Source organism: Atta colombica, unplaced genomic scaffold (assembly GCF_001594045.1).
Source record: "Atta colombica isolate Treedump-2 unplaced genomic scaffold, Acol1.0 scaffold92, whole genome shotgun sequence".
Taxonomy (NCBI): domain Eukaryota; kingdom Metazoa; phylum Arthropoda; class Insecta; order Hymenoptera; family Formicidae; genus Atta; species Atta colombica.
The window spans coordinates 1,086,110-1,105,080 of NW_017259586.1; the positions used below are offsets into that span (position 1 = coordinate 1,086,110).

The following is an 18,971-nucleotide window of genomic DNA, read 5'->3' on the forward strand; positions in this document are numbered from 1 at the left end:
TTAAATAAGTTAATCAAGCTCGATTAATGTAAACACAACTAAAACGAAGAGTAAAATCAAATAACGAGTAAAGAAAAAAAAGAATATTATAATAATATATTATAGTATATTCACACACATACATTCATATTCGATGTCAACATCGTATGAGATCATGAATATAAATTTAAAAAACGAATATAATATAAAAAAGAGCAATTAGTCTCGTAAATTAATAAAATTTAAGGTTAACACTAAATATCCAAACATTAATATAAATAATGAGGTTATTATATATTTTGAGGTAAGTCGACGTCAAGTTGCATGGAAAAAAGTCCGTAGTTAAAAATATAGAGCAGAACTATTCGTCGTTTCGATATGAGAATAAGTCAGAAAAATATAAATTTTATTTTTCTAAAATTTATTAAAGAAGGAAAGGGAAACTTTATATTATGCATATGGCGAAAGCTGATAATATTCGAAACGCTTCTAGAAAAGCTACCTGCATTTCATGCTTGACATGCCGGGCTGACAATAGAATTTGTGGCACATTTTATGATTCTGCTTTATCGAGCCAGAACGATTTTGTTGACAAAGAATAACTCGCGTGGACATAAGTCACAAGTATCGTTTGCGAGTATTTCTCCCGTTTCTGACGTCACGATTCGACCTGGCTTATGCGGGTATTGACGATCCTTAAGGCGAGTAAACCACCGGTGTAACCGGATAAGAGCTGAGCTATTGTGTAATTGAGTTTTGTATCGTGCTTCACATAACTCGAAAAGGTAGCTTACATATCTCCACCCGTTTGCTTTATATTCCGGAGAGGATAATAACATAAAGGTGAAAATTCAACGCACCGTTGGTACTCCTCTTGTTCTTCGAAAGATCATTCCGGTTATTTTTTAATCCGTTGCGCGTTAAAGCATTACAGTCCCGAGCTGTGCGGATGTGGTAATATTATTACCCCGAGACCAATCTTGCCTCGTACAGCAACGCACGCGCGATTTTACGCTTTTGTATGCAGATAAAATACAGGGGAGCAGAGAGCGCGCGCTCTATATATGTTCGATCATATTCGTGGATTAATAACGCGTTTATAGTACATAAAAAGTTACCTCAAATCCCCAAAGTGTTTATTAATTGCGGTATTTTTCCATGTCATGTATTTCTTATGCATTGCATTGCAATTCTGTATGGAATTATACGCAGTTAATTTCATCATTAGATCGTATTTTACGTACGCGCTTTTAATAAATTATTTGTTATGAATACGAGATGTTTTTCGTGATAATATTACTGAAATATTGATAGAGGAGCGACTATGCACTCGACAATATTGTTGATATTCTCGTGAATAAATCTGGTATTATTTAAATAAATAAAGCATTTTCAAAATAGCGAGTGTTATCAATTTTTTATTTTTAATTTTATAATTTTTTTAAATATCATTATTTTTAGCAGTTTATTTATAACATAAAAACGTTTTCTATGCTGAGATTTAAAGAAATTTAGTTTCAAAGTTAAATCCGTTACATTTTTAAAGAAAACTAGGTTTTAGATAAAACTACTTGCCTCTGCGATACATTAGATCTGTCTTTAACACTTGTGTGAAAGCGTTTAATTGTAGAATTTTAACAAAGACCGTCAGTGATACAAAAAACGCCGTCAGCAGTTCTCTAAAAGAAACCAAGTGTATTAAAAAAAATTAAAGTTATATTTTAAAAGTACGTTATATAAAAATACATTATATAAAAGTTCATTAAAATAATATATATTTATTTTATAATTGACATTCAATCACTATTATTAATTATAATTTATCGTCTGTTTTCTATGAGACATATTTTTTACAAACGTGTAAAAATTATATTGATCTTTTGATCGGTCTTCCAAATCTCTGAACGCAAATCCTATTAAAAATATATTAAAAATATATGATCAATCACGAAGATAAAGTTTTTAGAAACACGAGTATTTATTTTAAAACAGTTATCTTGGCAGATTCAAAAGATTTTTTATTAAGAGCTAGTTGAAAATTTCGTGGGCAGCATATCTCTACAACAAATTCCATTAATAATAATAATGATTGAATGGATGTATTATGAATGCACATAATGTATCTTTAAAGTATAACTTTAATTTTTAATATATTCGATTTTTTTCAGAGAACTGCTAACAACTGCTTTTGACACGCGCACGCACACACACACACACACACACACACACACACACACACACACACACACACACACACACACACATACACACACACACACACACACACACACACACACACACAGAGCTGAATTTTATTTCACGAATATAAATGAACTTTGTTATTAATTAAACAATACAACTATATATTTGTATATTCAACAGAATTTACGATAAAATTGTTTTCAACATTTTTTTTATTAGCAAATTATACAAGTATATATATATATATTTTATATGCAATCCTTAAATATCCTTAAATTCTCTAAATAATAAATATAACTTTTCCAAAGTCAAAATGCAATTTTACAGCTATTTTTGTTGGCGATGATTGCATTTTACAGATGTGATTTAATTAAATTTTATTTTGAAATTTTCTCAAACCAAATAAATATTTTAAAAAGGAAGTAATAAACTATAAGACATATAATTATAATAAACTAAACTATTTCATTATTTGCAAAACTTGTATTCGAATTCTAATATTATATTCTAAATTCTGATTTAATATACAATTTATAATTTATTTTCTGTCTTATAATGTATAATGAATAACGAATATAATAGATTAGAGAGTAAGTGGAGTTACAAACAAACAATGTTTTCATTGAAATATTGAACAAGGTCAATAATCGAGCCAAAGGTAGTTGACAAAAATTAATTAATATTCAATTGAACATATTACATATGGGAAAAAGTTCGTGGCGTTTTTCCCATTAGATGGCATTAAAAAAAACGCCACAAATTTTTTCCTACCTAATGTAAAGATGTTTCAGGTCCTTTTTTCATCGGTCCTTTTTTAATTATACATTAAAAATCATATTCGTTATAAGATGTAAAACTTGAATGCATTTTTAGACTGGTGTAAATAAAAATATAAAGACGCTCGTGTTATTATGCTTGTGTAAATGCTTTCAATAATTTTTTCGTAACGTTTCTGAGTGTTCTTTAGTGAAAAATTCTTTTCACTAAGGAAACTGGGAAAATTCTTGTTTTATTATCGGCAAGAGACCTTCGGCAATATCGAGCAGTCCATATAAATTGTGAGCGATCATTCTTTCAAAACGCGTAAAAATCCCACCGATGCGGCGCGGCGCGTTGGTCACGAACATAGTAAAACGTAGTAAAACGGAAAAATTCGTAACGACTACGAACTGCAACCAATGTTTCTTAACAGACGCGGACTATGCGTGTGCGCGCGTATGGAATTATTAAATCGCACTGTGTATTGTTATGCATGCTGTGGGTGATTGGCTCCATCGTATTCGTTGATACACACCAGAATCATCCCGCTCGTGGATGCGGATTCCGAGCTCACGATCGCGCCGTATTCGGGATCATTGCGTTGCGCTCTATTGTCGACTCCGTTGAATATCACGATTGTAATCAGTCCCACGCGCTGCGCAGAATTTCGAAATACACCAAACAATTCGTGTGAATTTGTTTTTCTTTTCTCTTTTTTTCTTTCTTCCTCTACTTTTTCTATTTTTTTTTGTTTTTTTCTTTTTGCGGTCCCGACGTTTATGACGCCACTGTGTACATTGATGAAACCGGAAAATGTTGACGGTCAACTCGAAGCAACGTTGAATTTTTATAAGCAGAGTCTATATGTCAGTGTGTACATAGTATGTAAACGAACCTTTTTCGCCGATCCATGTGGAATAGGGCGACGAAATATAACAGCGCTCGTTCTCTCGTCCTTTCTCTCGTTTTACGAAATTTTGTTTGTCATAAGACTTCAAACTTGCAATTTGTAACTTTCTTTGTTTATTTTTTTAAGCTACGATCATTGCCGTTGAAAACTATTATTTATACTCGTGATGAGATATTTATTAAATTATTGTTAATTTTGTAGAAAAAATAGATTTAAATATATACAATTTGTTTTCTTGATCATTTTTTGATTACTATATTCTAATTTAAAACTTAAACATGATTCTTTAACATGAATAATTTTTTTGCATAAAAACACGATAATGTGACTTTTTTCTATGACTCGATATTTTGTCAATCAAGCAAGAAATTCTTAATTGCTTTGATCTATCTATAAAGAAAAATATATTGTTGTGGAAAAACAACACATTTATTTATATAGAAAAGTACCACAACTCTAAAATTTACATAATATTTTACTAGGATTGTAATGTTATGAATTTTGAAAATTTATAACATAATTTTAAAAAATATATTATAGTTGAAAGTATAACATGACATAAAAAATAAAGTGTATCTACTATCTTAATTAAAATGTTCCAATTCAAAAATAATTTAAAACAATGAAATATGTACTTTATTTAAACGTTGCATTTAGAAAAGATTTCCGGATTCAATTATTACTTCAATCTATCATAAAATAAGATAACTATAGAGATCATTATAATTTTGAGTTGTGTCACTTTTCTATCAATGCGACGACTTGTTTTATCAAAAGAATATGTATTCACTTTCTTTAATCGAATTCCGCGATAGAGTGGCATAATTTCGGTCTGGCAGTCTCGTCAGCCAAAGAGTTAATATCCTCTTTCAAACTCTGGAATGTGATAATTGTAATTCCGCAGTATGTACGTTTAAAAGTTGAAATGTGGTAATATATTTATTGGACGTAAAAGTTTTAAGGTCTTACAATTCTGACTGAAGTTTGAAGTGTTTTAGGATTGTATATAGTATTGACTTAAGTCTGATTAGAAGTAAGTTACGATCCTACAAATCTTGTAGGCAATAGTATAATAGTTTAAACACAATCTAAAGCCGGAAGTGACTTAGCATTAAAGTGGTCTCTAATAATGTATAATATAAACTGAACAAGAATGGATACAATGATACGTAATGTTAGAATAGGCTTAAGCCAATATTTATAGATACGTGTGTAATATGAGAAAACATGTAACACGAAAACTTCAAGCATAATAATATGTTCTTAGCTGAAGTGAAATATTCTCATTTCAAAATATCTGCGTTTGACATGTTGTCACGAGAAAAACGTACATTTCGAGCATATGCATAAATGCGTATACACCGATATGAAGTTATTGACTGCCATGTCGAAAAATAGCTGTTTTAACGAATTTGTCAAGGAACTTTCAGAAATTTGCCAAATGGAAACAAGTAAATTCCGTCCATTCTGTAGTAACGAAGTATCGCGGGAAACGACATTAGCAGCGAATACACTCGGCTTTTCTCGAATAGCTTCTACTTATCCGAAGTAGAATGTTCACGATGCTTGTACGTGACACGTTAACTTTGAAAACATTATAACTATTCTTCGAGAGCGCGTATACAACCCTCTTCTCCACACGAAGCTACAACTTGGGTATAAGTGGATGTTGCCTGACGAGCCTGTCAAGGGATGATTTCGCGAAAGGTATCGTGCTTTTCGTTGGAGAAGCGTCGATAAACATCAGGAGTGCTTTACCTTGTCACCACTCGTGCCGTTCGCAGGAATCGCACAAATGTTTGCCTGTTTCCTGCCGTAATATCTTGCGATTGCGGTCACACAGTTGGGTGTGGCGAAATCGGGAAGACGACGAAACGTGTTGTCGCATGTCTCCTTTATTTCGGTGCGACATCTGCCGTACTAATACACTTGACTAGACGTGGAAAAAACTTGTTTTGGCACCGGAAAGCGGTCACGGAATTTGTGTAGGAAAAGAAAAAAAGCGAATACAAATAAACGGTACGCATTCGTGTCCATCTCACCCGATGATTTTCTCGTTGATTATCCAACAGCGCATGGAGAACCCGGCTTTATTTTCCACTCGATCAATTGTACTCGAAATATATCGTTTTTTTTTTTGCTGAATGTACAATCCAAAAGTCGCAATGGTTTAAATACATCGGTAATTTTATATCGATAAAACTAGAATGCATTCAACTACAATTTTGTATCGATTTAAATAAATAAATATATCGAGTTGAAGAAACTAAATTTATTAAATTTATTACTCTAACGCGTCGTAAGTTTACAATTGAGTTTATAAATTTTTCTATGGTTAACTTTAAAGTGCGTAAACAGCTGTGATACCTATCTGGTTTGTGATAATTGTTAATTTATGAAGGCAATTTATTAAAATAATTATAAATTTATATATATTTTTCTTCTCTCTCTTTTTCTCTGTCTCTTTCTCGAGCTAATCTAAATCTAATATGGCTAATATCTTAAAACTACCTATTTTTTTTTGTTTTATACACTTGTTGCATATTCTAGCACAGTGAAATCAAAGCACAACGAAGCAATTAATCATGATTGATAATTATTAGCAGTTTTATACAAACAAGTTTAATCTTCGCTTATGATTATTAATTACCTTTATAGCCTCTGTTAAATGGAGTCTGAAAGATATACATTTTCTTCGCGAAGAACAAGACTTTATGAACTTCAATTTATGTTTTCTGTTTTCATCTAATTGTAATGTATTGTAATAAATATTCATAAATAATTTTTATGACTGTGCTTTTAATTTTACGAATTTTATCGAATGATATTTCTTCTTTTTCTAATATCTGATCTTTTCAGTATTAATCATATTAGTCTTATGATGGATACAGACTTGTTCCATTTCGTTCGTTACATGGAAAGATCGATTTTGTTGAAATAAGATTTAGATAGACACAAATCTGAAAATAAATTTATTGAGCCAAAATAATTATGAATCTCAAGTAATGCTGCAAAAAGTTTTGATAGATTAAAAAATAATTTTGTTGAATTACAAAATAATTATATAGGATACTGAAGCTGATTGATAAAATTTCAAAATTTTTGTAGCATTTCTCATCATGTTTGAAATTCTTACATAATTGTTTTGATGGTTCAACAAAATTACTTTCAGATCTGTATCTAGTTAGTAGTAAATTTTTTAATATTTGAACAAAATCATTCTTTTCATGTATTTACTCCATTTTTACAAAATGTGGGTCAACCCACTGCAGCAAGCTCTTCAGTGAATGATATGACGACATGATGTGCCCTTGTATATCGTTGTACTACAATTTTGATACAACGATGCATTCTCCATTTGCACTGATATGCAAGAATACGATGATACGATATGCCGATTGATATACAACATCCACTTTTAAAAGAAGAATCTTCATATATTAGACAATCTTTTTTACATTTGGATCTTGATATCTCATCATTTTATCATGATGATCTGATAGGATCAAGAATCATTGAAGAAGAAAATGGCGGTAGTGCAACGAGTACTACTCACATTGTTAGTTCAATGGGAAAAAAAGAAGAAAAATCTGAGCTACAACGACATGCGTTTCAATTGAAAAGTTCGATCCTCATTCAGCAGTCGATTCGCGTTCGCGAAACTTTTTGAAAGAGGAAACCCGCTTGCTTCGAATTACGTGGAATGCTGCCAGACAAAATTAAAGCATTGAAACTTGGTGGGGTAGTAAAATATGGTGAGGGATTTATTTATGCAATATCATAGTTATATAATACGCACTGACTATGGCTTTCCAAAATAAACGAATGCTCTTTTGATACTGCTAGTATTTTCGATTTGATAATCGAATACGTGTAAAGTCTAACGGCGAGGGAAAGAATCCGGCGGGATTTTCCTTTAGTTTACTGCCGTTGTTTCCCTCGTATCAGCCAAAAGCTGAGTTTGAGGAAAGTCTATTTTAGTTACTCCCGAGGGAAGTAACAAATTTACTATATTTTTGTGCGACTAAGTTTTGGTATTTTCTCTTTTTATTTTTCTTCGTATCTACTCGGCTGACAGATTTGTCGCAGTCAGCAACATTATTATCTTTTCGAAATTGAACATTAGATCCGCTGATGTTGCCAATTTGATAATTTTCTATTCATTCGGTTAGTAAAAATTATTTTGGTATTATTTGTATTATTAGAATTATTTGTATTATATTTATACTTTTTCAATATTCTGACAAAAGGAATGAAAAGAAACTAAAGAATATAAAAATCAGAAAGAAAAATACCTAAAAGCCAATATTGTGAATGTTTATATGTATAATATATCCATAAATTATATTTACCTATATTATATATATTATTATGGATATATTCAATAAAAATATTTGTGATAAATATTTTTATTGAATTTGAATAAGAAATAATTAAATGTTTCAACTTCACATTTATGGATCATCTTCAGTAAATACAATTGATTCTACTGCTTAAATAAATATATTTTACATATATGAATTATCCCATTTATATATAGTAAATTGTAGAAAGTATATAAATTGTAAACGTCATGGTGAAATTAAAATGATACACATGATCAACAATGATCAATTTCTCATATTGAAGTAGAAACAAAATCTCGTCGAAAAATTATTTGTCACAATGAATCAGCATTATATTAATTTTAATAAGTCAAATTTTTGAAATGTAAACAGATTAACGATCAAAGAGCTCAGGAATTTTAATATTCTGTTACAGAAAGAACAGTTTTGCAAAAATATCTAAAAATTTAATTAGATACAGACGTAAAAATAATTTTATTTGGACCATCAAAATAATTATGTAAAATATTTAAATTGATTGCCAGAATGATGTTAATATCTTTTATAGCGTTGTTCGTCAAAGGTTGAGTTTCCTACATAATTACTTTGATGCATCAAAATTATTTTCAGATCTATATTTAGCTAAATTTTTATATACATTATTCAGTAAAATTAATCTTTCCATGAGAGAGTATTGTATTAATCATATGTCTAATTAAAAAAAGAAAAAAATTGAAATGATTATCGAAATCAAAATGAAATGATTATCGATTTTATCTCGTGAGATTAGTACTTACAGTAACATTTTTTTATTTTAATAAATATATTTAATTATATATTTTCTTGGATTATATTTATACACGAGGAAAGAAAAACGATTTTGCTATCTAAAAATTTAGTTAAATATAGATCTGAAAATAATTTTGTTGAGCATCAAAATATTTTTGTAGGAATCTTAAACGTGATGAGCAAAATATTTTGACATTTTCGTAACTGATTTAAGCGTCCTACATAATTATTTTTATGGTCTAACAAAATTATTTTCAGATCTTCAGATTTATAGTTAAACTTTTAGATACTTCTGTAAAATTATTCTTTTCGTGTAGAAGCGAATTCTTCGAATTCACGCATATTACACAAAGCATGGCCTCGAAACAGTTAAAATATAAAAGCGAATGGTAAATGAATATAGCTTCATAGAGCACATCGTGTTACGCTGAGGCGGAGGCGCGTGAAAACTTTTCTTATCCAACAGCGCGAAGTTCCGTAATCATCGGACTTTCAGCTTCACTTTCCGCTGCACCTGCCGCAGTCGTATTCGCGAGATTGCTTTGTTAGTTATTTGTTAAGGAACTCAGTTCGCTGTGACGAATAGACGTTTAATGAGCTCGTTTCATTGTAAAATGTTTGTATAACTTGTCGCTGGATCTCCTTCGGATCGTCGCTCATCATTATCCGCTTCGCGTTAACTGGGACCTATCTGCTCGTTTGCAGGTTGGACACAAAGAATCCATCGACAATTATCAATGCAGTTGGAAAGCTTCCTCGCTTTTGTAGAAACAATGTCATTAGATGAGTGGAAACTTATCAATGTGTGGGATTAGTTGGGTGATATAAAATGAATTTTATCGGCAAACGACTTCGACCTTCTGATAATCAATCTAATCGGTAGTTTTTTCATTTACTATATTTCATTTTTCATTTATATATAAAATTAAATAACAAAGAATTGAATTTCTTATTTAATGGATTGCAAATCGCCATATTGTTTATATTGTTTATTATATTGAAGGGACTTTTAGAAAAAATTCCATTTTGTGATTTAATCACGAAGAAATCAAGCGTTAAAAAAGTAGATAAAATTGTTTTCCCATGAACTTTTTCTCTTTACTATAATTATGTTCAAATTCTTTATAAAGTTTGCGATTAAAAGTAAGGTGGGGTCTCTGAGGCACTTCGTATTTTCTTTTTATTTTGAGAAAACTCTTCATCGCTTTGTCACGATAAGAGATGAAACGAAAGTGAGCTCATTGTAGAGAGATAAGAAGCGATGGTATACAGAGCTAACGATGTGGTTGCGGCAGCTTGCAATATTGCGAATGGACAGAAATAATGATATCGTTTCTCCGTTTCTATTTTTTCAAACGAAAGTTTGCGTTCATTATCCGAGCGAGACTCAAGAGCATTGTCATCTGTTTGGTCTGTCATTGAGACAAGATAAATATACGACGAGTAGTTCGATTACGGAAATTCAATACTTACTCGACTGTAAAACTGTGGATATTGTTTTGAACGTCGGATCGGTGTAAATTTGAACGTCGAACCCGAGTTTGCTCAATGATGTTTTGAGGTCCAGAGTGTCCTTTTCGGAGCCCTCTCTCGTGCCCATGTTCTCAAAATGCACGTGGTTTAATATAATCGCTACTCCTCTTTTTTTATGCTTCATATTGTATTCTTCGTCGTCCGGATTAAGATCGATTTTCACATTTTTCATGGCATTCACCATATCTCTGCTTGAAATATCACTGTAATATTAAAATTAAAAATTATCCAAATTAATTTAGAGATATTCAATAATAATAGAGTTAATTGTAATAAAGAATATTATTATCTAAAATCAACATGTTAGTACATTGGAAAAAAAATTTACTATATCTTAATAAATATTTTTTTAATATTTGTAAGTAAACATTTATTGGATATTAACGTATACATATTTATTTGATATAAGAACTATTATTATTAATTTGATTTAACATCATTTTTGTTTAAGTTAATATTTATTTACTATAAGTAAATGTTTTTACTTACAAATATAAAAAAAAATATTTATTAAGGTAGAGTAAATTGTTTTTAATGTATTGTATTTTTTTATTGTTTAAATGTGAAATAACACAAGAAATTCATTTTGTTTTAATAAGAATGGTCGATCTTTTGAAATTATAATTAAGTTCGTGATGGCTATATAATATGACATTCTCTTATCTCGTCATAGAAAGTTGGTAATGTTATTTCGAAGATAAAACTTATCTTTCCGATCTTATTTTGTTAATTAATGTAGCAAATGACGTCCGTATATAACGACGTTATTTTGAAATATGTTGAAGAATTTCATGGGTTTTGATGTGTTTCAGACGAAATAGATAAAGAAATGTACTGCTATATTTTGCACGAGATGCGAGAAACAAATGATTCTGTGGTTCCGCCATTAATAACACGACGGAGCTGTAGAATGAAATGGGCGGAACGCAGGATAGTTATTTATATCTCGGTTGGATCTTAATTAAATTTTATTTGCCGTAGAAAAACGTATTTTATAACAGAATTTTTATTAATATTAACGCTTTTTTCTTCTGGACATTGTACTGCGAATAAAAACGTTCGATTTGACGAAACAAAAATTTACATGGCCTTAATGAAGACCGGCCTTAACGCTCTCGGATGAGAATACTGGCGCGATAATTTCGAAATATTTCATGTAAAACAAAGAAAAAAAAATCAGATTAAAGTTTCTAGAATTTCGTTTTTCAATGATTATTAATTATACCGCGGATTATTCTCGGTGTGCATTTATTTGATACGATAAACTTCCGTATTATTCTTTCGAATTTTTCAATATCTTTGTCTAGTAAAACAACCGGAGAAATTTGTATAAGTGCGTACATTAACCGGAGTAAATGCATTGTACACAAAGAGATAAATAGAAGGAGAAAGAGGGAGGAAGAGAGAGACATGTACCCGACATAGTGGATGGAATAAATGTCAGTAGTATTTAGTGGAATGTCTCTTTGTGCACTTGGTGTAATTAGGCGGTAGCTAGTTGTAGAATTTCAACTTGAGGACAGTTGCAAATAGATGGTCCGGGTGATGCGCAGCAACGAAAAAAGAAGAAAACAACGAACCGAAAAAGAGGGGAGAAAATGGGCGTTTCCGGAACGTTTTGCCTCTTTGCTGTTAGTTTCGAGAAGAGAGAGGGGGAATATCGGAGCATTTCTCTTCTAAAGGCGAGGCGGACAGCAAAGGAGGACCTTATCCGGAAAAGTGCATCCAGTTCTACTTCGTACTTTCCACTCACGTGCGCTTACGCAGACGGATATCCTGTTTAGTTGAGGGACTCAAGCGGTACCGTGGCGGGATCATATCGCGGTCAATTTAATTTCAACTTAGATCGCAATCGAGAACTTCCGCTGCGATTCGACGGCATTTTATCGTGCGGCAGTCTGCCCGCAACTTTCCGTGGCTCTCGCACGTACGCGCGATCCAACTTTCGCAAGTTACTACGATTACGACTGCTCCGGATCGGGTCGGCTACGCTGGTCGAAAGTAAATCGGCGGTATTATTGCACAGAATAGCGCGAGGATGCGATAGAACTATCTGAGCTCTGTTGAACTGAATGGACCGTAAACTCGAGGCGTTTAATCCTCGCGTGGTTAGGTGCGTGCTTGTAGAAGTTCTGGTGAACCACAGCCAAATATTACATACAGCACCGTAATCTAGAATAAGCATATTATGAATTTAGGCGATATATTTAATTCTAGGAATTATGAATTTAGGCAATAATTCTGTGGATTGAAAATAAGAGCAAATGAGATTACGTGTAATAAATCTTATTTATAGAAGGAAATAATTTTATATCACAGCTTAACGCTGTTAAACGCTTTGGAAATAATTACACAAATAAAATAAAATAAAAGTATTATAATATTCTTAATTTCCGGATATCCGGAAGCTAAAGAAAATGTTTTATTGTCTTTTCTATTGTTGTGTTAATTTTTATTTATGTAAGGGAATACTTATCCTTTATTTTTGGAAATCTATTTAATCAATCAATTTATTTTACTACTAGAAATTATTTGTTTTTTTAAATTATATAAATGTGATTATATCCAATTCTTGCACATATGTTCTTGCATATCTGTATATACACATTTATATCTTATAGCATTTTACTGGTATCTTAATATTTTTTTGTCATATATGTGTTCTGTTCTACATACAGCATTCGAACTTTCTCAAAACGCTATTATTTTATATTTATTGTTAAGTCGAGGACATCTAGACATTTTTATGATCTCGCAATATCGCATTTCACTTCTTAAAAAAAAAAACAATGGAATTTAACAATTTTTTTTTCTTTCTGTTTTTTTTCCTCGTTTTTTTTTCTAAATTTATGAAATTTAATATTCCGGCGTTTACAAATGATACAAAATAATTTGGATTATTGTCAAAATTTATTATATATTTATGATATACTCTGTAAAAATGTATTTAAAATTACATTTAAAACATTTTTGAAAAATAAATGTTTAATAATAAAAGATATTTTAATTTTAAACGTTTTAGTGTTTTATAAATCTAAACACTACACAGTGTTTTATTTATTTGAAAAAGTTTAAAACTAAACAATAAATTGTATGTGTGTTTAAAAAATGGAGACATAAGAATAAAACATTTTAATATCTTAAAATTTAACACTTCTTTTATGAGTGTAATATATGGATACATTTGGAAATCTGATATTATATTTAATATTATTTAATATTGATTAACTTTGCACTTATTAAAAATTGCATTTTTTTTTTAAAGCATAACTAATTATGATGAGGTAGAAAATAAAATTTAAGAGCAGAAGAATCATCGCTTGAGTGAGTCTTGTGGATGGATACGCTGATGTATACTTGAGATATATTATATATTGGTGAATGTATGGAAATGGCATGCACAACCACGTAGTGGTCATCAAGAACACTCAAAATATATAAGGGATGAAAGAGAGGGTGGGGCAGGCAGGCAGAGAAAGAGAGAGAGAGAGAGGGGGGGGGATGGAGGGAGGGGAGGGGGAGGAATCAGAGGCAAAGGGAGAACACAGAACGGATGTGACAAAACCACTGCGGGGCGCTTACGAACTAGTCATAAACGTGGTGAGCCAGTGGCCATTACGAGACAAATGTTCGTCGTGGGAGAAGTGAGTTACCGGCATTACTGCGAATACTGCGGCGTTTACTTTGGGCTCTAAAACATTTTGCGCCTAACGGCCTCCAACTCCCCGCTATTATGAATATAAATCTAGTCCGCCATAGCTTGCCACCCGCGCAAATTCCCGTCCTTTTCGCTATCCGACAATTACACCAACCATGCGTTATGCGCGGCAGCGAGAATAAGCGCGTAATGCGCGATGGAGTACTACGCTCCCACCTGTGCATGAGGACTTTGATAAAAAAAAAATAATAATAATGCAATACCAGGAAAGATAATGTCGTAATTCTCATGCTCTCACTTTATGAACAAAATTTGATTCCATGTAATCGTAATTGATATTAGGGTCTATCATTTTAGACGACTTTCTTTCTAAAATTGATTCAAGATGTAGCTATAGAAAACGACAGTGAATTGCCATGAGAGTGAAATTTTCTTTAGAATAATATTGCAGCAGTCTTGAAATAGAAATATTTTTGTTTGAAAAACAATAATCCAAAACTGAAAAATTAATATTATTGATTATATATCGCTATATGTTACATATGTTACATATATTACACGTGAGTAATAAATATATAGAGCAATATTTATATAAATATTTATATACAATAATATAAATGAAAGATGAAATATAGTCAAGGACATTTGCAATCGAAAATAAAATGAGAACAACCAAAAGCAAATAATAAAAAACAATTTTAATGTATGTTTTGTTAATATTTTGTTTTTACTTCACAATTTTATTTCTTTGTTGCGTTATTATCAGTGCTGCGATGGAAAATCAGATAAAGAGACAATTATCTCTCAAATTCTTTGTTAGAGATAAAGAATTAAATGTTGAATATAAAACAAATGCAAAACATTATGTATATTTTGGTATGACATTAGACATTTTTTATGATTTCTATTGAGAATAAATGTTATATAAAAAAAAATAAAATTATGATGTCTATATATTAACAACTTTATTTGTTCTATGCATCATTCGAATGCAACATGAACTGAAAGTTTCTGTTTACAATAAAAATAAAAAAATATAAAAGATCATAAAGTTAGTAGTTGACACACGTTTTATACATCTGCTTTAGCGAGTGAAAGAGGAGAAAGCGCTGAAAAGCACACTATTCGCGTCAGTCGCATGTCGATTATTTGCAGTACCTCCATATCTCTGGGCTTTATATCGGTCACGACGTGACGAAGTGGTGCTTACTTTGCCTTCCTGAACGACCATCCGTCTGGCACGCTCCGTTGCGATCCGTCCGGTGTTGAAATGTTCCACTGTTCCTGCTGTGGAGTGTACTTGTCGTTCGCCTGCATGTTGCCTCTGGTGGTTGCCATCTAACGATCTCTCGATTTGCGTTTATCCATTTACTGCCATTTGCTCTCACCTACACGTCAAAAGACGACATATCTCGCGCGCATCAAATTTATCTTATCGACGTTCGAGGAAACTCCTGATAAAAGCATCGCCGATAATACTTGATAATCTATAGCACTTTCAGGCTAGAGAACAGTCGAATGTCTGCATATCGCTGCACATCGCATGTTACACGGATTTCAGATGTTCTCTGATATCCGACATGGCATGTCTATTGAGGTGGTAATTGCAATTGATTGTTTGAGTAAAATATAGTAAATACCGGATGAGAAATGTTAATTTTTATTTAATGTGTTGTAGACAGGCAAAAAAATAATCCCTGAAATATAATAATCAAAAACATTAACACTATCTTATTAACACTATCTTAATAACATACATATTTTCGTAATGTTAAAGAAACATATAAGAAATTCTTAAGAGTCTTTAAAGTTTTTTATTGTTAGTTTTATAGACGTTAGTTTTAAAATTGTTAACTAATAAATAATTGCAACATTTGAACTTATACATGAATATATATGACAATTAGCTTACATGAATAGAACAAACCTGTAAAAATGAATTATGAAATAAAATTATTGCAAATCATTCCAATCAATATATTAAAAATTAGGAAAAAAAAGGATTATTATCAGAATGTTCTTGCATTTACGAGTTAAACTTTTTTCAATAATTGTGTAAAATAAAATGCCTATGATTGTTATTATAGCATTATATTATTAATTTAATTCTGAAATTCTGAAATTTTAATTTTAATTATGATACTTTATGTGGCATTCCCTATATTATTATATTTTCTTTTCTTATAAGATAATAATTCTTAATAGTATCTTGAATGAGTAATTTTCGTATTGAAAAATTTAATACATGTTAAATAATTAATTAAATAATTATTTAGAGGAGAATAGCTTGTAATTTTTGTCTCTCTTCACGCTATATAGTGCAAGTGGAATTGCAAGTGGAACTTTGGGTTTTCATTCTAGTTGACCAATATCAACAACCAAGTCATCTCTCGTAATTTCATGCTGAGGATATCGGAGTTTGTGACGTGTTTAATCGGCATGCGGCTCCTCACTATTGTGGCTTGCATTTCAGTGCTCCAGGCGTTCTACTTTGCTACCACTTAACGACCGACCGTGCAATCCATAACGGTATTTGACGATATATGGCTTTCAGTATGATAATCAGTATGATGAGTGTGCTTTATGAGTGTTCTTGCATGAAAGGCAATCGGCACTTTCCAGTCGGTGTTGCTGAATCGCCGAGTTTTGAAAGAGGGATGCACACTCGAGTGAATCAATCGCGATATCATATGGGGCGAATGGATACCTAAACATAGTCGTATAATAAAAAAACCGCCAGATATCGGAAGTATTTTACGCGAAAGCGCCGCCTTTAACATTATCGTGGGGATTTATGTGCACGAGTTTGTTCCAGCTATCACCTTACATGTTGTACTAGTCGATCTCTTTTAAACCTGACTTGAAGGGGTCGTTCATTATTCAGGTCTCGTAATCAGTCTTCGTGACAGCGAAGGAAAATATAATAATCTTAAAATTGTAATAGTCTTCGTTAAAGATTTGAAAAGTAAAGAAATGTTGAAAGGCGAACATGTATAAATAATAAGTTATACTAGATCGTTTTATAATAAATAAATTAATTAAGGAAAAAAATGTTAAATAGAGTCAAGGCTAGATTTTAGAATCTAATAACATTTCTATGCCAATTTTTAAATACATTTTCCATTTTAAACTACGAAATACTGCAAAATGTATTTAAAATTTTATGTAAAAATTATTAGACATCAACATCTAGTCTTTCTTTATTTACTAATTAAGGTAAATATATGTTACTATAATTTTCTGGAAATAATTGGTGATAGAGTTATCTTATATTTTAATGTGCGAAATTATCGATATTTTTTTCGCAGTTGTTCTATATCGATTAAAATTCTTATTGAACTATTGACTGAATGCATTGAACGGTCATTTTTATTTTATTAATTTCTGCAGAATGAAACACGTTTGCGAATTTTTAATTGCGAATCGTCAGTGGTAATACAGCACAGCTGTCGTTTCCATCAAAACTCGGGGCGGGTTTCAGTCGAGTGAGCCGATGGACGAAAATGTCCATTTGCTCGTTGCAGTGCTTACCCTGGAGCGCTGAAAGCGACGTGCGGTTCCTAGACAGCAGTGACATACTTCGACCGATATCCTGTTACCCAACGAAAATCGCCAGTCATGACATATAAAGGCGACATCCACTTACATCGAAATTTCTTTTCGAAACTTATCATTCCTTCGTTGATGTTCTTGAATTTACAGAACTTCATATGTGACTGCATCATATTAACCGTATAAATAAATATTAAAATTATAACACTCTAAATAATTGGTAGCATTTGCACAAATTTAAATCAATGTTTTTTCTTGTTAATACTATCAAAACATTATGGAAATTAAATATGAAAGAGGTTTTTTTTTTTTTTTTTTTCAATGAAATAGTTATTGCATAGCAGATCTGGATTATTATTATTCATCTGAATTTAGTATTTTAATAACAAAATATATTTTTTTTTAATTATGAAGTCTTTTAATTACTTCTCTCTCTCTCTCTCTCTCTCTCTCTCTCTCTCTCTCTCTCTCTCTCTCTGCGATTGTAGGCAATCGAAATTTAAGAGTATTCATAATTAAATTTTATGGAGATTGGAACAAAAATAAAACTATTTAATTTTTATGAACCGTAAAATGTTAGTAGAAATTTAAGAAATTAATTGGAGAATTCATAAATGAAATAAAGCAACTCTAGGCCGTTCTTAATCTAATTTTATATGAAACTTAATTGATCGAAGAATACATTTTCCTCTTTATAGAAGCAAATTTTTGGATTACAAATTTGTATTAATCATAATTTTCTTACGCGAAAATAAGCAATTAATTTCTGTTATCTTATTTCTCCAGACGTACAACATGGATGCCCAAGTTGGCGAATCATCGGCCTGCGCGACGGCATTGCTCTGCGGAGTTAAAGCTAATTACGAGACTGTTGGTCTGGATTCATCGGCACGTTTCGAGGACTGTTATTCTAGTTTCGAAGCACGCGTTTCTTCGCTTATTAATTGGGCTCAGGATCAAGGTAAGTCTTCACGTGTCGATATAAACTTATAAAAAAAGACAGCGACTATAAAGATGATAACTGTACAAGTTTTATATGTAGAATTAATGTGTGCGTGCGTGCGTGCGTGCGTGTGTGTATGTGTATAGAATTTTTTCAGAATTTTTTATTAACTTTTCAGTATTGCATTCTTTAATCGGGAAATTGCGAAAATTGCAAAATGTATAATAATTTTTTACGAAGTTTTACGCTGTAATAATATTGTCCTTGAATTTCGGAACACCTTGTATACATTATATACACACACATATATATATATATATA

General features: G+C 31.4%; 2 protein-coding genes across 5 annotated transcripts in view; one reads left to right on the top strand and one right to left on the bottom strand.

Annotated features, from left to right (window-relative positions):
- Positions 1 to 15,536, bottom strand: part of LOC108693570 (caspase-1-like) — a 41,271-nt gene extending 25,735 nt beyond the window's left edge. The window contains exons 1-2 of the mRNA XM_018202590.1: positions 15,366 to 15,536; positions 10,438 to 10,700 (exon numbers count right to left, since the gene is read on the bottom strand). Coding sequence (XP_018058079.1) covers positions 10,438 to 10,700; positions 15,366 to 15,493 — 391 coding nt within the window. The 5' untranslated portion in view covers positions 15,494 to 15,536. The remainder of the gene's footprint in view (positions 1 to 10,437; positions 10,701 to 15,365) is intronic.
- LOC108693569 (alkaline phosphatase-like) overlaps positions 1 to 18,971 on the top strand; it is a 187,553-nt gene that overhangs the window by 104,122 nt on the left and 64,460 nt on the right. For all 4 annotated transcript variants that reach the window (XM_018202587.1, XM_018202588.1, XM_018202586.1 and 1 more), the window contains one exon: positions 18,494 to 18,668. In XM_018202587.1, coding sequence (XP_018058076.1) covers positions 18,494 to 18,668 — 175 coding nt within the window. The remainder of the gene's footprint in view (positions 1 to 18,493; positions 18,669 to 18,971) is intronic.